Below are 22,761 nucleotides of genomic sequence, written 5' to 3'. Positions count from 1 at the left end.
AGGTAAATTATATATAATTTATTTTAACTCAATTGCTAGACCACATAGGGGTGATATGGTCACATGACCGTTTGAATACTGTAAGAGCTTTTAACATTGATTTAAAATATTTAAATCTCCACCCATATAATTCAAGTCCATTTCTTTGGACCCCTTAAAATGTCTCAAGCCTGGAAGATAAAGGAAATGTTAGAATATAAAATAGAAAAATGTTATTTTCTAGCAACTTAAACTTTAAGAGTAGTTGATGAGTTAACAATGACTACGATGACATTTGAAAAGTTTTGGATGACAACTTGTGAAAGACAATTCATAAGAATAGTGGAAATTGTTTAAAGAATCATCTGATTTAAAGGTTGAGTCCAATTTGGTTGAATTGGCAAGTCTCGTACTAATACCCTATAAAGTAGTAACTAGATTTGTAAATAGATTTTTGTATATATCGAGTGTGCACTAGTCAAAACCATACTTTTCATGTAAAATCTCTTTTGTATTCTCCTTGTCTTGAGTTCTTGAGTCTTAGAGCGAAAGGGATAGCTCATATTAGTTTTCTCTTCCTACAAAAGGAGACCTTTGGAAAATTGAGAAACAATGATGGCCGTGCCATCATCGGCACGGCACGTGTCGGTCGGCATAGGGCGTGCCGAGCGGCACGTATTTAAAATATTTTTAATAAAATTTTTAGGATATTGAAAGATGTTTTTCTGTCTTCGATATGTCAATTTTTAGTTTTTAGTTTAAAATATATATATTAAAAGTTTAAAACCTATATTATAATGTTTTATCTTTAGATTATTTTTATGAATGACATATTTATTAAAGATAAAGTAATAGTTAAATATAAATATTATTCAACACATACTATGATTGAAGACATTTATTAAAACTAATATTAATGATTGAACACTTCATAATATAATTGAACACATAATATTAATCGATAATAGTTTAATAATTAAAATTAATATCTAGCTGAACATAAAATGACGAAGAGAATCAAATACTTTATTTGTCGGCATAAGAATAACACGAGAATGTTGCATTAAATACTACCAATATTTTTTAAAACTCATTCACTGATAGTATTGCTCGTTGTAACGTTTAACATAGCCTTCATATAAATAGAAATTTTATAATTCTCCCATGATATGATATGAATATTGAACATGCATGGGAATGAACGGCATCGACATAGACACAGACACACCATAAGCATATGTAGATGGTAGATATAGAGTATAATAATGGTGCTCTAGCTCTGGTGGGTGTGATTGATATGATGGTAATTATGATGAACTCATATTATCCTATGGGTGCACCTTTCCTAATGTCCTACTAACTACAAACTTAAGTCCTCTGTAAAAAGAATAGCTCTGAGAATGTTGTGTAACAGGGACATATGTCTCATCTCTATTATCACTGCTGCTAGACTGAGTTTAGTTATTATCACTATCACCATCACCATCATCATTATTATCATTTCTAGTCTTATTATTATTAATTTTATTGAAGCCTTCTAAATGATCAATTGATCAGTTGATTTGATAATGACTGATGAAAATAGAATTTTTAAAAAAAAAAAAAGCTCCATATGGCACAATAATTGGCACGGGCACGGCATGCGTGTTGGTCGGCACGGGGGTGTGCCAAGTGCCGTGCCATTACTGACACGGCAAGTGCTGGTCGGCACGGCCATTCATATTGAGAAATACAAACTGTGGAGAGTCTAGAAATGAAGATCTTGTTGGCTGAAAGATGGCTCAAGTTTGTCGAGGAAAAGAGGTTTTTATATCCCTTTCATGGGGTAGAAAGATGGGAGTTGAGAAAAAAAGGAAAAGGTATACTAGAGTGCAAGCAGCAGGACCTTGAGTCCATGGTTGTGCTTGGGTATGAATTATGAAAAATACCAGATTATAGGCAACAAACATCATGGAAATTATCTGGATTTTGTGCATTGAGAAGCATTCCTAGTTTATTATAACGCCAGTCCGTGCTATGTGAAGTCAAGAATACACATTTTTTTGTGTGCATATGGACATTTTATCCTGAGATCGTGCTCTAATGATGACTAATGCTATACTATTTGGGAGTGTCCACGGGATATGTTTTAATGGGTTAAAGTTGGAGTCTTAGTGGTTGAGTAATATAGTTAATGACATGATGGGATATTAATAATTGATATCTTATCAGATGCCATACATCATGTAAATTCATCCAACTTTATTTGTTATTCCAGTCATTGAAATTTTAAGTTTACTTGGAAAGTTGCTTTTGGATATTACCCTTTAGAGGATCTAATGAAGTTTGACAAAGATTTCATATAATCAGATTCTATGACTTACCCTTTCTATACTAGTGTCATGGCATTTCTAGGTTTATGATGATAGTAGGAGGGAGGTATTTTGTATTATCGTAGGTAACAATATAAAATCATTGACAGTGATGTAGTTAGAAAAGCCAGCATGTGTATAGGTTTGCTTCTTGAACATTCTAATTGATAAGGTTTTCCCGCCCTGTCCCACTTTATCTTCTGATAGTAACACCTAAAGAAGAATATATATATATACATATAGATATATATAATGTTTGTATGAATGTATAAAAGCTATTCTTTTCTCTAGTTAGTAATACCTTTCTTCTTCTAATGTAGATTCGCATGTGTCCTAAAAGGAGACAGACCATGCTGTTTTCTGCTACTATGACTGAAGAAGTTGATAAGTTGGTCAAACTTTCATTAAATAAGCCTGTTCGGCTGGAGGCTGATCCCTCTCTGAAACGACCGTCTACGCTGACTGAAGAGTATGCCCATTTCTTCTTCTGTAACCAGTTTATTTTTCTGCTCTGAATTTCATATACGTTGTCTACCTTAGTCATGCATTGGCAAAATATTTATATTTTTGTCTTTTGACTGGCTGAAATGATTGTTGTTCTTTACATAGTTCCTTGCAAATGGTTGGATTTTTTTGGAAAAGATAGCTATCTTCATTCATTATTTGAATAATTTATGAAGCAATTCGCGTCTTTTCCCATTGAAATATGGAAATGTCTGTTGACTTTGAATTGAGTTGTATATTACACACCCCTGCATCATTCTAATGACATGTTTATTTTATGCTAGATGATTGGATTGTAGTTATGGAGTTGCTTTAGGTATTAGTTCTTGGTAGGCTTCTTTTATGTTCACAACATTCTATGGATATGCTTATGAGTTGTTGAATGGAAACCTCTTATTCTTCTGTGACTCACAAGTTTTATTGTATATTCTATTGGTCTCAGTTTCGATCATTCTTTCTGAAAAATTTACTTGCTACTGCTGATTTTATGCATGTATTCTTGTATAATCCAGAATTTTGGTTGCTAAACCTCTCAAGGCAGTGTATTTATATGGTGTAGTATTTCTTGTCAAATACTTCATTTTGCAGTAGATCTACTTACTCTGCCATTCTACTTTCTCTATCCTTTTTGCAGATTCACTTTTTGGTCAACAACTACCTTTATAATTTGAAGATGGTTATGACTAATGAACTCTAACTACATATTGCAAATTTGCAATATTCATGTCTAAAAGTAATAACCTAAATATCTAATTATTCTCTCTTATGGGTATCCAATTTTTGGCAAACTAACAGATAAATTGGTTATTACATTGTTCATTCTTTTTCTTCTTTCCTTCTGACTGTAACATATTTCTACCTCATAATACTTGATCTACATACCACATTGGGTCAACATTCATTCAACTTCCATAGGATGTTTAGAACTTTTAAGTTTAAATATGTTGATCATGTTTAGAAGACTACAGAGAGTGAAAGGTTTATATTTTTCATGCATTACATTGCATGTCAGTACTAATAGAAGCCGTCAAGTTTTCTTCGATATAACACTGCAACTATGAGGTACGATGGTCTTGTAATAGAGGATAAATCCTAGAAAGATTATGGAATCACAATAAATCACGTTGTGTTAGCCTTTTCAGAAGTCTCAAAGTGAACAATAAAGGGATGCCAAACTTTAAGTTCACTTCAGGAATAATAAAAATCCTTATTCCAGAATATAATCTCTTATTCTAGAATAACAACTAAACATTATAACAACCATATTCCAGAATATAAATACTATTTATCAAAATTACATCTTATACTACACCCTAATCTAATTATCAATTTACGCTTGATTTGACTATAACCTCTCTTAAAAATCTTATTATAATTTATCATTTATCTTTTATCTCTTTTAAATATCTTATCATAATTCATTACTCTTCTCTTCTCTCTTTTAAACATCTTATCAACATCCTATTGTAATTTATCACTCCTCTATTCTCTCTCTTATTATAATTTTTTCTATTTTATAAATGATCTTATTATTAAAATAATTTTTATATGTACTAATAACATCAAAAATATAATATTAATAAACTAATATTTTATCAAATTAAATATTAACCCATAGATAAAATAATATATTTAATATTTAAACTATGTATTAATCTAATTAACTCTTTAAAACTAATATTTTAATGCATTACATACGTACTAGCACACAATACATATATACGCTTCCACCATAGTAACGAGCACTAGTAGGTAGGTAAAGCATGGTAATGATTGATATTGCTTGCTAAAATGTAATGCATTACATACGTACCAGTACACAATATATAAGTATGCTCCCATCATAGTAATAGGCGCTGGTAGATAAGTAAAGCATGATAATGATTAATATTGCTTGCCAAAAATTAATATATTACATATGTACCAACACATAATGTGTAAGTATACTCCTAACATAGTAATAGACGCTGGTAGATAAGTAAAGCATAGTAATAATTAATATTGCTTGCCAAAAGATAAGTAATGCATTATATATGTACCAGCACACAATGCATATATACGCTTTCACTATAGTAATACACACTGGTAGGTGCGTAAAGCATGATAATGCAATATGTCATGCATGTATTGCATGCTTATAATATTATAAGCTTCTCTCCCTCTATCCTATCAATTTATTTTAAATCAAATCGAATGGTATAATTTTTTCTATCATTTTATTCACTTTATATCACATTAAAAATAATTATTTCATCCTTATTCCAAAAGACATGTAAATATAGGAATAACTATTACTAGAATACAATTATTATTTTCGGAATAACAAATTATATTTTGCTATTCCTATTCCTTCCTATTCTAGATGTGAATGGGGCCTAAAAATAGAGATTTTTTTGAAATAACTATACTTAGCTCTCTTAAACTACTACCGTTTTTCACATATACTTTGAACTTTTTTTATATCCACGTAACTTCCTGAACTAAAAAATATTCACATAAACCTCTAATTCATGGATCTGTATAGTAAAAAGTCTTAGTTCGGGGTGTATGAAATAATAGTTTAGAGGGACTAAGTGTAATGCATTATATATGTGCCATCTGACATTTTGCGAGGTCCTAACTTAAGCTTAACCAGTCAACCAAGATGTAATAGAAGTATAGAACCTATTAAAGATTCCATACAGCAGAAATAAGTTGCAAAAAAGTTAGAAGAGAAATAGTTCTGATAGTAATACGATACTATGACCAATCTCTTAACTTTATCTTTTGCTCGGAAAGAATGGGATCTTTCCCTTTCTTCCCCATTTCAAACCTATTCCATTCCTTTGTTTTTCACTCTATTTCAATGCTACATATATTGTGGTGTATTGCTGCTAAAATTCTCGATTTCTAACCTCTTGGTTTATCTCTTGTTGCAAATTAACCTTTACATTAGTCTAAATGCTGATCTGTATGAGGTTTTCTTTAATACAGAATTCCTTGTTAATTTTAGTGCATTGCTTCTTGTATCTAGTGTTGTTTCTTCATCCTCGCAACTTGTTCGACTTCCTGATATCTGACATGCATTTATGCTAGTTTTAAGCTACCTAATACATAGGTCATCTGAGCTTGTAGCCTCCTGTCAAATGTAGAGGCGCATGTCCAGGCAGAATTTTGTGCAACTTTTTTTGGTGTTAATTTGTTCCATCATTTTTCTTTTGTAAATTTCATTGTTAATTATTAGATAGTAGCTAATAGTTTATCCAATCCAACAAGGAATGTTTGACTGGTTACCTTTATGGAAAGTGTGATTAATTTTATCTAAGAGATGTTCCATTGGTTGAACGTTCTATATGTTCAAATCATAACTAACAGAGTAGATTATATGATTTTATCTCTAATGCTGCTAAATATCTTTATTCGATATTGAAGAAAAGAAAGAAAAGAAGAAATCTTAACTTAGAAAGAAGAGAAGAAGTTTTGACTTAGTACGAAAAGCAGAAATCTTAACTTAGTTCGGGATTTCCATGTTCATATATGTATTTGACTGCATGTTCTTTTGATTGGGATTTCTTTTTATGTTCATAATTTGACTCCATATTCACAGTTATCTTGAAAATATTTCCATCTTCATGCCTTGTTCACTTTTTCGGCATCTTTCATTTTTTTCTTTTGTATGTTTTGTGAGCCATTACCATTACTGCTACCATTCACATTTTTGAATGTAGAATTTCATTTTTGTTCATATCATTCATCTAACCCTTCTTTCTCTGTTGTCTCTACTCTACAGGGTTGTTAGGATAAGGCGTACGCGAGAAGCAAATCAGGAGGCTGTTCTTCTTGCGCTCTGTTCGAAGACCTTCACGCAGAAAGTTATCATTTTCAGGTTTTTACTCTACCAATAATAAATTCTCCAAACAAATATATTAATCAATGTTCTAAAAGACGGTTAAGGCAGCTGCGAGGGCATTCTTCCTTCTATGTACCACAATGTTCCTGTATCAGCAGAGAATTGTTTGGATTGAGGCATGTGCCATGTCGGTTTCAAATTACTATACCGGTCAACTTCAGCGGATGGATCCCTTTCTACTAGTGAATACAAATCATTCAACTTATGCTTGTTTCATCAACGTAAGATTAAAAGGTTTCAGCCGTATTTCACAGGTCATAAATTTATACTGAGACTAAAAAGTAAGGGCGGCAATCGAGTTAGGTTGGGTCAAGTTCGAGCCTTCATGAATATGACCTATTTATTAAACGGGTTGGAATATTAAACAAGAACACGACTCATTTATTAAATGTGTAGTAAACACCATAAATGAAATATTGTGTTGCATTGGTTACTCAAGTTTATATAATTTATTCGGGTAATAAATATATTTATTTGAGTTATAAACGAGTTTATTTGTGTTATGAAGGAAATATAAACATGTTATTCTAGTAATAAATGGGTTATTTAGGTCATAATCAGATATTGTGTCATAAACGGGTTAAAAAACTTAATCAGGTTAAATGAGTTGATCTGTAACATGAATTGACCCATTTAATTATCAGGTTAGGTGGGTCAACCTTTTTGTTACCTGAGCTTGATTATATCAACTCAATCCTGCTTACAACTTTAAGGTTTGTCAAGTTATCGTGTTGCGTTAAAGCCACCCTTACTAAAAACTATAAAATATAAAAGAAAGCTGAAAGAGGAGATTGAGAATGGAAAGAGGGAAGAAAGTGAGAGGAGAGAGGGTATGCATTTGTTGGCTTGCTGCTGCCATTTGCATTTACCTCAATTGCCATCTTTTTTTTTGCCTTGCTGCCATCTTCACATGAGGCTCTTTTTCGTGTTTCTATTTTTTCCCTTGTCTTTTCATATTTGTTAGGAGTCAAAATGCATAGTGCAAGAAGAAAAGAAAAGAAAACAAGTAATGAGACATAGATTTTATGTAGTTCACCCAATTAGTGGTATGCCCACAAAGATTCTACGGATTTCACTATGTAGAATTAAAAAAATTATAATAAAGAAACCCTCTCAACCCAAAACCAAGAACTTCACATTCCTTTTTTTTCTTTTGCCGGGTGGGAGGTGGTGGTGTGTCGGCGGTATGGTGAATGAGGAGTATGATAATGGAAATTTCTTAGCCACCTAGAACTGTGCAAGCTAGGCAGCACTATCTTGTGCCGACGGCCTACAGTACGAAGAAGGAAAGAAGGAAGAGGAGAAAAAAGAGGGAGGGGGAGATTAAACCCTAACAATGCATACATCTTGGTGTGTAATCGAGCCGAGCTTAAATTGATTCTTGGGTGGTCTGTACTTTGTAAAATCAAATCAAATATATAATCAGATAGAATCTTATTTACCATATATATATAGTTTTTTATATTTATCATTTATAAATCTAGCCTTATCGAGCTGGCTTATGCTCAAGCTTGGCTTGGAATTAAATTTGAGCCAGATTCAGTTGATTAAATTTGGCTCATTTTAAATATGAGCTGACTTGGTTGTTTGGCAGCCCTACATATATATCCCATCACCAACGACTATCCTCTCTCTCTCTGCCTTCCTCTATCTTTATCTACCTCACTTTGCCCCTCCTACCCTTGCATCTGAAAGACCTCTGCAATTCAGCACATTTCACATCAAGCCTCTTAAATCCATGTTACATGTTATATAGTGTACTAGACATGTTTTGTTTTTTTTTCTAGTTATTTTAAGCTGATAGGTTTGAAGGGAAATTTAAAAACTGTATATGCATTCATAAACTTACTCTTATTTGGAGAAGGATCAGAATATCTACTAAAATTGTTTTGGTATTATTGTTTCTTCAATTCTTTTTCTTTGGTTTATACAGATTTTACCTCAGTCTGTTGCCCTACTCATAATTTTGTTATTTTCTGTGGCAGTGGAACAAAACAAGCTGCACATAGGTTAAAAATAATATTTGGTCTGGCTGGTATGAAAGCTGCTGAACTTCATGGTAATCTTACGCAGACTCAGCGCCTTGAGGTGAGTATATATGTGGCACTGTTCTTGATTCTCCATTTATATTTCTAGGTGTATTTGCACTCTAAGAAGTTAATTTGTGTCTAGGATATTTAGCAACTGCAATTTTATCATTCCTTTTCTATTTGTTATTAAATAAGAAATAATGTATACATTTATAGTAATAATGGTTTCTAGTTGCACGTGCCTGCTTACTGGTTTGCACAGGGCTATATCCATGCTATTAACCCAAATGCTGACATCAAAAGTATATTCATTCATGCACTTGTTGAACTTATCTCTTCCTCTCTGCACAACTTGATTTATTTGAACTTTCATGATTTGTAGGCCTTGGAACTCTTTAGAAAGCAAGAAGTGGATTTTCTAATTGCTACTGATGTTGCTGCTCGTGTAAGTAGAAACTTTATGTATTTATCTGTCAAAGCAATTTCAATTTTATATTTGCAGGTTTGACCACCATTATCTTTCTTTAGAATTTTTCTATCATTTGCCAAACTAATATGATGGATGCTTATGAGCATGCATTTAATTTCTCGAAATATAACTTTGATGCAATAAATATTAAATAATGGCATAATTCATTCTAAAGTTCCCACTGTTTATCTTGTTGTGCAGGGGATTGATATTGTTGGCGTACAAACAGTTATAAATTTTGCATGCCCTCGTGATGACAAAACGTTAGTGTGCCTTCCTCATTGATGTCTACTTTCTTAGAATCTGCTGTCTTTCTCATTACGTCATAAACAGAGCTGATTTATATTCTTAGTCTCTTATGCACTCTTCTAAGTTAATGCTGCCTGGTGTTTTGATGTCTAAATTACTATTTTGTTGGTCAAACTTTTGTACTCATCGACCTCCTTTTGCAGTTATATGTATGGCTGTTTAATAGTTTGTTGATGGTTAACTGTGCGCACGACATACTCTTTGGAACTTTTTGTACACATTCTGTGGTTCATGATATACGAGTTGATTCTATGTGGGTTCTTGTGATGTCATATGCATGTGACTCACAACACTAGAGTAAATGGCAAACAAGTGTTTTGCAGCAATAGAAGTGAAATGTGTTATGATGTTTTTATCAGGATGATTTGGTTCCCTCTATTCTCTTATTTCAAACGCTTTAATTTATACCGCTTAGCCACTCTATAGAACCTTTTATTTTTACCTTTTGTTCTTATTGTACATCTTTGTCCCATTATGTAGTTACCTTCATCGTGTGGGGCGTACTGCTCGAGCTGGGAGAGAAGGATACGCTGTGACATTTGTAACTGATGATGATAGATCCCTCTTGAAGGCCATTGTAAGCATTTATTCATTTCAATAATATTTTTAGTATTGCAGAGCTAAAGACAAAAATTAAGAATCTTACTGATTGAAATATCTATTCGTGAGGGAATAAAGAGAAAGTAATTTGTTCTACCATTCTCTTATGCTGTAGTATGAGGCTCTTCGCAATTTTTCCAATTTGTTTGATTAATTTGTATAACCCTGAAGTTTGTATTAAACAGCAAGCAGCCATCCTGTTAATGAGATCTCTAAAGTTCTGCTTTTGTTTTTGCTATTTAATAAAAGTCAAGTTGCATTGTCAGTAAAAAGTAGAGATTGTAATTTGTAAGTCCTGTTCACTTCAGGAATAACTTTTCTTTATTAAAGAATACGACCTCTTATTTTAGAATAATAGCTAAATATCATAATAACCCTGTTATAAAATATTAATATTATTCATCAAATTACATATTATACCACACAATAATCACTTACTAATTTATCCTTAATATTTATCAAATTAATCTATTTTATATTAAATCAAGATAGTATTTATTGTAATTTTATAAGAAATAATTTTTTTAATCTTTTTTTTACTTTATATCATATTAAAGATAATTAATACATTCTTATTCTAGAATAATAAGTGAACATAGGAATAGTTATTCCTAGAATAAATCTCTCATTTTGGTAATAATAAATAGGAATTGCTATTCCTATTTCAATTGTATTCCACATGTGAATGAGAATTAAAGGCATGCTTTTTTCATATTGAGATTGGAATTTTGTGGTACTTCTAGTGTTATCTTTTAGAAGTAATGGGATGTGCAGTGTGCTTAGTCCCGTTCAGTTCTGTTATAAGAGAAGTGTCATTAACTTGATTATGCTATCTTGTGCATTATGGATATTGTGTATCGTTAAATATTACTTATGATTACAGGCAAAGAAAGCTGGTTCACAGCTAAAGAGTCGAATTGTTGCAGAAAAACCTATAGCTGAGTGGTCTGAATTAATTGAACAACTGGAAGAACAAATTTCTGCAATTCATCAAGAAGAAAGGTTTAATTTTAACAATTTATGCTGATGTCTTCAGGTAATTTTATATTAGGTTCTTTGCTGAATAATATCTGTCTGCAGGGAAGAGATGGTGTTAAGGAAAGCTGAAATGGAAGCAACAAAGGTTTTGTGTACTTGATCTTGAATTTTGGTGATTTGTGAAATATTTTTCATTAATATGGAGATTATGTGGATTTTACCTTTTTCTAGTGTTATTCTTATATTTACCCTTGTCCAATATTTAGGCAGAGAATATGATAGCACATAAGGAAGAGATCTATTCACGCCCAAAACGAACCTGGTTCACGACTGAAAAGGAGAAGAAACTTTTAGCTAAGGCTGCAAAAGTAAGTTTTCCATTCATAATGATCGTCAAAATGACTTCTTGTTTAGGTAAAATAAAATCTATATTGAAGCTGACTTTACATCTTACATTATCATCTTGTTTGCACTTTTATCATGGTTAAGCACATCTATAATGATTAAAAATTTCCTTTTAACAACAGGCTTAATGCTATGCTGGTATGAATTTTTTTAGTATAGCTTAAGAATTAATACTGTCAGAGTTGTCTTGGTATTAGGATTTGGTATCCAAATCTCTAAAATGAATTCAAGAAATGATAGCATATCGTAGTCCTTTGAAAAAACATATAATGAATGGCCTACCAGTGGCCAACTTATTTCTATTTTCGTACTGAACTAAAAGGAGGTTTTACAAGTAATGTGGTATTGTCCAAGAAAAGTGCTGATAATTTGAAATATATTCAGGAAATTCAAGTTACTATTGTCTACTTATGCCTTATATTTCTTAAAGTGAAAATAAAAATGGTTTAAGAGCTTAAGATTTCTACCCAAGTTTGATAAGGCCCTCTATCATAAGCCTTATAAAAGAATTGCTGAAATCCCTAGCAAAGTGGATCAGACAAGGGGAATAATCTTCTTCAAAACCAAGAAATGCAGGCAAGGATCTACTATCCAAAAGAAATAATAAAGAGTTCAATTCTACTGAATACCCATATTGAACATGAGTTAGGAAATGAGACTACTATAGAGATGATCATACCACAAACTCAATAATCAAGTGAAACATGATCTTCTGATGTAGATTAAAATGCCATTGACTTGATGATGTTTGTATTTGTTCAACAATGTGGCTTTTGTCATAATAGAATGATACGTTACGGAATGATCCATTCAAGATCTGGATTGATCGCATGAAGCAATCCGCGCAACCGAGGGAAAATATTTATCAAATATTCTCCCGTAGTTAGAAAATTATGAAACTAAGGTTGATTGATCTGTAACTTCCTGATCTACATTTTTCGTATTTATGCCCTTCGCAGATTCGAATTGCAACTGGGACAAAAACACGATAGAGTGGGGATGATAGTGGTGACGGGTGGAGTGGATGTTAGGGTTATGGATGATAATAGAGATGAGAGTGGATGGTTGATGTAGTTTAAGGGATAGAGTTGAAGGGGAAGAAGTGGTCGAGATTCCAAAGAGGAGGGAGGACTCGACAGACGAGAGAGATTAGAAGATAGATGAGACCTTACCAACGGTAGAGGTGACTAGTTGGTGAAGAGGGAGGAGAGAGATTAGGGTAGAGAGACTAGAGAGAGGATAGAGGATGATAGAAATCAATATTTATTCATCATAATGATTTTGGCTGCCATCCACACCTTTATAAAGGCTAGCCAACAAGCCAAAATAATAATTATTAATCCTAATTCTAGTGGACTCTCGCTGATAGCGTTCGAACGGGGTCGATTGTGTTTGAACGCACAAAAGACGTTATCTATGGATGCGAACTAATGCAGGCGTTCGCACGGGGGTGTTCGAACGCACCTGACCGCGTTCAAATGCACATTTCGCGCTCTCTGTTTTGCGAACTGATGCCAGGCATTCGCAAAGGCGTTCGAATGCACCCCTTTCGCGTTCGAACACAACTTACAGAAAATTTATTTGAATGGAAATAAATATCTAATGCAATAAAAAAAGACTCTAGCAAGGTGTATCATAGAACCTCAGCTTCTCTAATGATAGATCATATATAATCATGGAATCAAATTACAAAGAACATCTTATTTTCCTGTTCATTATGATGCAACTCAAACATATCTTTGGAACCTCCTGGAAATTACCTTCTTTCACTGCATTCAACCGATGCAGCACTTGGACCTTCATTATGATGCAACTCAAACATATCTTTGGAACCATCCTGGAAATTACCTTCTTTCACTGCATTCAACTGATGCAGCACTTGGACTTCTCTGGGCTTCAAGCTCTTCCCCCTTTCCTTGTAAGACTTAACTTCCATGTAGTCCTACCATTTTTATCACCCAATACAGGTGAGTAATGGTTAATGCTAATATTTGGAATTTAATTCAACTCTTTAGGTCCAGTTCTTTGACTAAGATCATTTTGTTGTATGCAGTAGGACAGTAGTTATATTCAATCACTTGTGCAACAACTAGAGGTTGTAGACTTTGTTAGGAATGAGGGGCTATATGAAATCTCGTGTATAACTGTAGCATGTAAAACAAGCTGCCTTTGGCTTCTCCATGTTCTCTTTGGCACTAATGTATGCTAAGGATCTATTGATCTTGGTCTTATCAATTATGATTCTTTGCAATGTTCTAAAAGTGCTTGATGGGTGTATAACAGTTAGTAGGTGCCCTAGTGAGTGCCTTGAGTCTAAAGCTTTTAAAATTTAGGGTTAATTACACTTTACCCCCTATTGTTTAGCTCAATAATATAAAGCTCTTATATACTTTTAACTAAGCACTTAACCCTCTATGATCTTGACTAAAATGTAACTGTTAACCTTTTTATCATATTCGGCTAAACCAGAAGTCAAATTTAAAGATTTTTATTAGAGACAAAGTTATACAGGATTTAATAAGCTTTTTAATGTATCTAAAATAATACCGATCAAATTTTAGACGACAAAGATATGACAAAAACATATTTTGTTCAATATATTTATCATATCTTTGTTATTTAAAATCCAATTAGTATTATTTTAGATGCGTTAAAAAGCTTATCTAATTCTCTACAATTTTGTCTCTAATAAAAATCTTTAAATTTAACTCCTAACTTAGTCAAATACAACAAATAAAATAATACTTGTACTTTAATCAAGATCACAGAGGAGTAAGTGCTTAAGTTGAAATTACATGTAGGTTTTGTAAAATTGAGTCAAACCATAAGGAGATAACTTACAATTTCCCCTAAAATTTATAATTTTATGTTTATGGTTTGGATGAAAATAGAATTTATGTTTATGTTTTGGATGAAATAAGTCATGTCAAAGCACTACATTTTGCAAAGGATTTGAAAGAATAGAATAGAAAACAGTATAAGCAAAAGAGGCCTATAGTTTGAAGAAAAGTGTCGTCTATAAAATAATATCCTCATGACATGCTGGAAGCAAATTAACCTATAAAAGATGAACCGGGGTTACCCCTTTGGTTGACCAAGATATTTTTAAGGTGGCTGACACCATTAAAAGAAGCTGTGTTGGAACCAATCAACCTGAAAATAATTTCTTGAACAATGAATCTGCAGATCTGATAAGCTACCCTTCAAGGTAGGCATATTACTCACAATTTCTAGCTTTGCACTTTTGTATGGAAGAAACAAATTTGACATCTGGGTACTCTTATGGATTATCATTTTTTTCTTTTCCTGTAATTTTTCTTCATTAATTTATTTTCTCGAGGTTTTCAGGACTTCTCCATGGAGAAAAATCAAAGTGGTTCTAAAGAGGTCGTGAGTATTCAGCAAGCTGAAGAACTTAAACTTAAGGAGAAAAGGAGACGGGAACGTGAGGTAGTACCTTATTAAGTTCCAATTTAATGGATTGAAAGTTCTTGTTTTATGTGATTCTTCGTTCCAGATTTGGTTTTTATACTGTTGCATTTATTTAACAGAAAAATCTTCCACGTAAGAAACGTCGAAAATTGGAGGCAGCACGTGAGATGTTAGAGAATGAGGAAGAAGATAACAATGTAGATCAGGTTCATATGCCTCTTGTGCTTTATATTCTGAACATACTTTGTGTCACTTTTCTTATGAGTTTGCATATTAGACGGATACTTTCATATGTGGATCCATTTTCTTAATTTGCATTTTTTTTCTTCACTTTTCACCTTTATTGTCTGTCTAAACTTGCTAGCTTTAAGATATCTGATTTTTTACAGTTTCCATTCATGACCATCTAATACAAAGAATGAAGCAGTGTGGGTTTTGATGATATCATTGACTGACTGCAGGAAACTGAAGCTGGCAAAAAGAAGAAGAAAGGACAATCACTTGTTGATCTAGCTTATCGACGAGCAAAATCAGTAAAAGCCATGAAGAAAGGAAATGAAGGTGGGAAATTAAAAAATTCTGCCAAGAGGGTTAAAAAACCTTCTCAAAATGTTCAGACAAGGAAAGAAGAGATGCATGAACTATTTCAGAGTGATATGAGCGAAAGCAAACAAGATCGCAGCTTCAAGAAAAGTAATAGCGTTACGGGACGGAAAAAATCAAAGAGTTCCTTTAAGAGCAAATCAAGGTATGGCTAGAGCTTTCAGCAGACTTGTTTATTTTGTTTGACTGAATCCTCATCTCTCTGATGTTCTCATTTATTGATAGAATTTTAGGTTTTGGTGCTTCTATTGAACTTATGCTTTTGCCTGTTAAGTGACTTGGTGGTGTTTAATCTTCTAATAATAGATTAACCAAAGGAGCTATTAACCATATGCACACACTATACCGGTAGTTGGAGTCTTGAGAACCTGTTTTGTGAACCCTTTTGTAAATAAATCAATTTATTCGAGCAATGAAGCAACGATGCCCGTGCCATAGTCACGGGCCATGCCGACCCCGTCTTTCTCAATCTCTCCATCTCTCGGGCTAGGGCACCCGACAAAGCGATGCCGATGGTAAGCGGCGATCGACAGCGGGTAGCTCAATGACGAGGTCAATGGCGAGCGGTGAAGCTATTAAGAGGGGTGCCGTGCGGCACCCCTCGTGCCACGTGCCGGTACGTCGCTGGCATGACCATTCATGCAATGAAGTACAACTGGGTATTATAATAACAGATCTGGTTCTTGTTTCTTAATGTATGTTAAAGCTTTCTGGGTCTAGACAATTAGTCTTCAAATGTGCAGTGATATATAGTTGCATTACTATATAATCCAAACTACTATTTTCCAACTTTACCTAAATAGGGTTTGTTGTTGGGTTTTGTGAATCAAGCTTTCAAGTTTCAGCGTCATGCATCGTTTGCCACCAACTTGTTGGGGTCAACTTTACATTCAATGTTCAGCAGAGCTGAAGAAAATCTAATGTTATATTTGCTAAAAGAATAGAATAACAAAGGTAGAAAAGAACTTCAATAGTATGAGGAAATAATACTTAAAGGTTATATTTTCATGACGGCTTATAAACTTGAGAGGTAGTATGAAATTTTGATGGAAATAGTGTAAACTTCAATATATCTGTACTGCCTGTACTTAAAGGTCATATTTTCATGGCAACTTATAAAATAGAGAGGAAGTATGAAGTTTTAATGGAAATTTAGTTTTATATGAAAATTATACTTAAGATTGTGTCTGTATATATTGCTTCATATATTTTGCTTGAATCTTTCAGTAACTTTTTCTTTAAATCTACTCTGCTTATTATTCAACTTTCTCAGGTATAAGCGCCGGAAATAGGATACAAGTGAAAAGATGTATTGGCTGAGAGTCATGCATTGTCAGTTGCTTATTCTAAAATCAAAGTCCCATCTTTTTGTTACTAATCCTCATTTTTGTGCACATCATAATATATTTGTGGAAAATTTTCAACTACTAGTATGATTCATTACATCCTAGTGTTGAGTTTACCAGTCATATCGACTATTTAGTCTATTTAGGTTTCAGTTATTTTTGTATCTGAAACTGTCGCGGTGATGACTTTCTGGAGAGTAAAGATGCATGGAATTTCAACAGAAGTGCATTGCCAAAAGCAAGTTCCAACTGTAAATGAAATTTTGGGCTTATAATATGAAGTCATTCTTTGACGAACTTGAGGCTTGCTAGTCTACGAGTTTGCTTTTCGTGACGCCATTATATTTATATCTTCGTAGCTACTGTCTGCATAAAATGAGATTAAACCACTTGTGGTGCTTCGTATACTAGTTATCAGTCAGGCTGGTAAAGAAATAATTAGCGAGCTGTTTGGTCCTCATTGGAACTTGTCATTCCTAAACAGGTTTTAGCGGCATCTACATTTCTCATCATCTGTTCAATCGAAATCTATGCTTTCTAAAATATCTATGGGCCATGCTATTATTAATCTGGAAGCTTAGTTTCTCGAATCAGTAGTTCATTCTAGGTTGCTTGAGAATTGGTGATTAATCTGGATACTTCAAAGGAATAAAATATTATTTTGAAAATATCATGTGGTTTCTTCCTTTCTTTTCCTTCTATGATTATTAGTAATACTGAAAAAGTGCTAATATTAGTATAAGTTATTCTAATGTTTGGTTCAATATTATACAGTAATAATTGTATTTGATGTGACATAATTAAAAAATAATAAAATTGTATTAAAAATTGGTGATGTTTTAAACTAAATGATAAAAATATCTTTGAGTATATGTTAAACTAGTAGTAGTAAATAGTATATATCTAAAAAATATTAATTTTTTATTAAAATTGCAGATTTAAAATACTTCATATATTTGTATTATAAGGAAATAATTATGCACTAAAGTAGGAGTGATGTCGCACTCCTTATGTAAAATAATTATACACTAGAGAATATAAAGAAGTATTATGATATAATATGAGGTTATAATCTTGTACTTTATGTAAAATAATCATGCATTAGAGTATATAAATAGGCATTGCAAGATAATGTAGGATTATAAGCTCACATTCAATGTAAAATAATTTCATTAGAGGAAATAAAAAGGCATTACAAGGTAATACAAAGTTGTAACCTCGTATTTTATGTAAAGTAATAATGTACTAAAAGATATAAAGAGGTCTTCGTTGTGGCTGAGCGTGCCGAGCGGCGGCGGTTCGCTGACGATAAGAATGGATTCTAGTGTGACAAACACAAGGGTCCAAGGTACTAAGGTAGGTAGGCTACTGTAGCTTTTGGCAGCGAGATCTCACCCCCTCTGCAGCTTGGAGCCTTAGGCAAATGGGCAGATGGAGAGACAGAGAGTTGTGGTCTCGTGGAATGTAGACTTGTGGTCTTGTCATCTTATGGAGTTGTGCCATTGTGGGTGGTGGCTAGCTGTTGCTAGTTGGCCACTATCCATTTGTCCAATTTTTTTTTACTCGGGCTGTCAGCCACTTGGCGGGATTTTTTAAGAGTTTTATATAAAATACTCTATATTATTATTCACCCAAATTTACACAATACTGCGTTCGGACCGTGTTTACACCACGTTCGAACGCGCTTTTAGTAGTTCACACATATAGAGAATGCATTCAGACTATTCGAACGCGAAAAATAGGCGTTCACACATACAGATAACGCTTTGTAAATAAAGTAAATAAAAAATTAGAATTAAAATAAATAAAAATAAATGAGCAGGTGTAAAAATAAATAAATAGTTAAATAAATGAGCAGATGTAAAAATAAATAAATAGTTAAATAAATGAGTAAACAGAAATATTTTTATAATTAAACAAATAGTTACACCAAAATTAGGAGGATTTTTTTTGCATCACTATAGAATGAGTATATCCCAACTAGGTTGGCACCTACCCATCTATCTATCATTTGCATAATCTATCCATTAATTGTAAAAAGTAAAATAAAATTACATTAGTCATTGAGATTTAAAAACTAAAATTCTATATTTTTTATTCCAAAATGGTCGTCCATTTGTAATCTAGATTCGGCAGCATACCAATCTTGTAGGCACATCAGAGCTTCAATTGTTTCTTTTTCCAAACATGATCTACGTTGATCAATCAATCGCCCACTTGTACTGAAAGCAGATTCTGAAGGTACAGTAGACTATCACGTGCCATGGTAGCAACAATTGGAAATCTCGTCTCATTTGCCTTCTACCATACTAGAGTATCTATTTTATCCTCACTTATAAAATGATTGTAATATGCTTGAAGCTCAGTGATTCCCTCCGACATTGATGAAGTTCTCTTCATTTTAAGTCGGGCAATAAATGACTTTTTAGTACTATCACTTTCAGGAGGAATAACAGAAAGATGAAGGCGTAGAGAAAGAAGAACCATATATAATAGAATAATTATTAAAAAGCCTTTCAAAATAACTTTTAATAGTTACCACACGAGAAACATAGTCATCTTATTTATTTCCATATAAACTATTAAAAATATCGAAAAAGCCTGTCTCTTTAAGTTGAGGTTTTAATAAAATGCCAAAACCAATAAGTAAAGGAAAATGTTCAAAAATATTTAGCATATTTAGTTTCTATTTTTTGTAAAATATTATGTAAAGTCCGATCATTTTTAAAAGCAATAAAAAAGTTGAACAATATTAACAAGTTGATTACCACCAATTGTAATTGTAGGAGAATAAGAGCTTGACATATTAGTAGTATCAAAAAATGTTTTTAAAAATTCTTTTATTTTTTCTTCATTTTCCCATTCTAAATCAGTTGGATATTCTAGTTCGTTATTAATATATAAAGAAACATAAGAAATTATAGCGTTTTGATATTCAACTAATTCTAACATTTCATAAGTAGAGTTTTATCTATGTTGTATATCCAATTGAAGTGTTTTAGCTTTTAATCCACACCTTTTACACATATTTGTAAATATTCTAGCTCTTTTATCATTAAAAATAATATGGTGTATAATTTTTCTAATTTTATGAATTAGCTCAGCAATTTATTTTAGACCACTTTATACAATTAAATTTATAATATGACACATACATCTATTATGTAATAATTCACCATTACAAAGTAAAAGAAGAAAACATCGAAGATTAGAAATTGTGGAATCATTATTAGATGCATTAGAGAGAAAAAACCTTATTTTGGATATTATAACTTGTTAACTCTTGAATAATAGTACGAGAAAGATATTCACCAGTATGACTCTCATCAAGCTTTCGAAAAGAAATTATTCGTTTTTGCATTTTTCAATTATCATCAATAAAATGTGCGGTTATACACATAAAAGGCCAACATTGGCATGAAGTCCAAATATCACTAGTAAAAGAAATTCTAGATTTTAATTTTTTAAAATCTAAAATTAATTTTTCTTTTTCTTCAGCAAAATATTTTAAAAAATCTCTTCTAATTGTATGATGAGAAAGTTTTTAAAAAGCCGGATTAAAACCTCTTTGTAAACAACCTTCAAGTTTCGAATCATCAGGTTTATTTCTACGAATAATATATTTAACTATAATTCTATTGAAAATTAGAAATATTTTCGGAAGCACCTTGATTAAGCAACATTTGACCTATATTAAGTTGACCTTTTTTATGCTTGTTTTTAATATGGCAAATTAGGTGAGTAGTGCCATTCTAAGTTAATGCAGAAATATCATGATTACATTGAAGACATTTAGCTCTACAATCTATAACATTACATTGGCCATCTTTCGTTTCAATCCTTTTGAAATACTTTCAAACTTCGGATTTTAATTTTTTAGAACTACTTGATGATGAAACCGAAGCCGAGTTTCCAAGCATATCAGGTTGAGGTTGAGATGCGGGTGTAGGATTAATTGAATCTCCGCCCTCCAATTGAAATTCTATATGATCATCAAAAGAATTCATATTAGAGAGAATTTGTTAATTAGAGAATTTGAGAATGTGTGATGAATTTAGAAAATTTATCATTTATTTATAAGTATGAGAATATTAAAATTACCAAAATACCTCTATAAACTAGTTGTTTATTTCTGTTAAAAGGGTAAAATGGTAAAAAGAAAGTAGAGGTCCTATTTTGCTCATTTTCAGAATTTTTTAGCTATTTTTAGAATATTTTTTATCGTTACATTTTTTTAAATATTTCTGTTCTTCTCTATTTAAAAAAAAAGTATATTAACAAAAATTAAATAGTACATGGGCCGATATGTGATGGGAGGTGGGCTAAAAAATTTAAACAATACATGTACTTGGGCTGAATTGTGATGGGAGAGACGGGCTAAAAAAAATTATGAAACATTACAGTGTACAAAATTTTTCGTTATTTTTCACTGTAGCAGTGGGCCGAATTGGGAGGCTAAACGGGCGGGCGGGCCTAACGGGCGGGCGGGCTTTCAGGCCGGGCCGGGCGAGCAAAGGGTTGGCCCGTACCGTTCGTTGGTAGTTCGGGCCCGAGCGGGGCCGAGACCAAACCAGGCTGGGTCGGGTCGGGCACGGATGAGCTGGGCCCAATGATCAGGTCTACAATCCAGAGGTAATAGAATTGGGAGATGGTGCATCCATTCATAGAGGCAGTGGAACCTTACAACCTAGCATAGGTTCACGGTAGCTTCGCTAGCTCTCTCTTGTTGTTCGACAAGCAATTGTCATCTCTTGCATTCACAATGTTTCATCTAACTTCAGATTAATTATTAATAAGGGTTCTCTATCTTAGATATGCCAATATGAATAAGGTGCTCGATGCAGTGGCTGAGTTATTTAATTTGCATTATCTAGACTTACGATATACTAAAGTGAAGAATATCCCCAGATCGTTAGGGAAGCTTTTGAACCTAGAGACGTTGGATCTCAGGAAACTGCTGTAGAGATGTTGCCCAAGGAAGTTACCATGCTAACGATGCTAAGGCATCGTATTAAGATGTACTAAGTGAGTTAGTTGCTTAAGCCTAGTTAGTTATAACAAACTCTTAGAGCTGTATATATATCTCATCTGAAGGGCCGAGTAATGGAAAAGCTAATTTTCATTTTTTTTCTCCTCTCTTCCTCTCTATCTTCATCTCTCTCTCTCTCTCTCTCTCTCTCTCTCTCTCTCTCTCTCTCTCTCTCTCTCTCTCTCTCCCTCTCATTTCTCTTGAGCTCAACATGGTATCAGAGCGAAGCATTTGATTCGTTGTGAATTGAACTCAGTTTCTTGATTCTTGATTGTTTTTCACTATGGTTGAGGATTCTTTAGCTTATGTGAATATTCCTCTTGCTAGGAACAATTTACGTAGATCTGCCATTGAAGAGCCATCATTCGCCTACTATCTTCATTGTTATGACAGTCCTAGATTGCTTCTTCTCTCGCAACAGATTACTGGAGAGAATTATGCCTCCTAGAGTCGTGCGGTGTTGATCGCTCTTTCAGTGAAGAACAAACTGGGGTTTGTAGATGAATCAATTGGAACACTTGAAGGTACTGATTTAGAACTTATTAATCCCTGGATCAGAAATAAAAATGTTGTTATTTCTTGGATTCTAATCTTAGTATCAAAATAATTTTTGCTAACGTTATTTTTTCCGAATCTGCTCATGAAATCTAGCAAGATATTAAGGAATGTTTTCAGCAGTCTAATGGTCCTAGAATTTTCCAATTAAGGCAAGAGTTAATGAATCTACACCAAGATCAAAATCCTGTTGGTATTTACTTCACAAAATTGAAAACTATGTGGGAATAATTGAGCAATTATAGACCGCTTTGTAATTGTGTAAAGTGTACTTGTGGAGGT

At 32.9% G+C, this 22,761-nt stretch overlaps 1 protein-coding gene across 1 annotated transcript in view; it reads left to right on the top strand.

Annotated features, from left to right (window-relative positions):
• The window catches only part of LOC140798774 (DEAD-box ATP-dependent RNA helicase 28), a 31,499-nt gene extending 14,307 nt beyond the window's left edge, over positions 1-17,192 (top strand). The window contains exons 7-19 of the mRNA XM_073152808.1: positions 2,651-2,799; positions 6,604-6,699; positions 8,709-8,811; positions 9,136-9,198; positions 9,424-9,485; positions 10,012-10,108; positions 11,015-11,133; positions 11,212-11,254; positions 11,376-11,477; positions 14,863-14,964; positions 15,066-15,152; positions 15,408-15,694; positions 16,823-17,192. Of these exons, the coding sequence (XP_073008909.1) occupies positions 2,651-2,799; positions 6,604-6,699; positions 8,709-8,811; positions 9,136-9,198; positions 9,424-9,485; positions 10,012-10,108; positions 11,015-11,133; positions 11,212-11,254; positions 11,376-11,477; positions 14,863-14,964; positions 15,066-15,152; positions 15,408-15,694; positions 16,823-16,841 (1,329 nt within the window). The 3' untranslated portion in view covers positions 16,842-17,192. The remainder of the gene's footprint in view (positions 1-2,650; positions 2,800-6,603; positions 6,700-8,708; positions 8,812-9,135; positions 9,199-9,423; positions 9,486-10,011; positions 10,109-11,014; positions 11,134-11,211; positions 11,255-11,375; positions 11,478-14,862; positions 14,965-15,065; positions 15,153-15,407; positions 15,695-16,822) is intronic.
• The last annotated feature ends 5,569 nt before the right edge of the window (positions 17,193-22,761 follow it).

The sequence above is a fragment of the Typha latifolia genome, chromosome 12 (genome assembly GCF_019914945.1).
Source record: "Typha latifolia isolate L0001 chromosome 12, TyphaL0001v2, whole genome shotgun sequence".
Lineage (NCBI taxonomy): Eukaryota > Viridiplantae > Streptophyta > Magnoliopsida > Poales > Typhaceae > Typha > Typha latifolia.
Note: the sequence above shows the minus strand (reverse complement) of the source record. Positions and strands in the feature narration are given on the sequence as shown.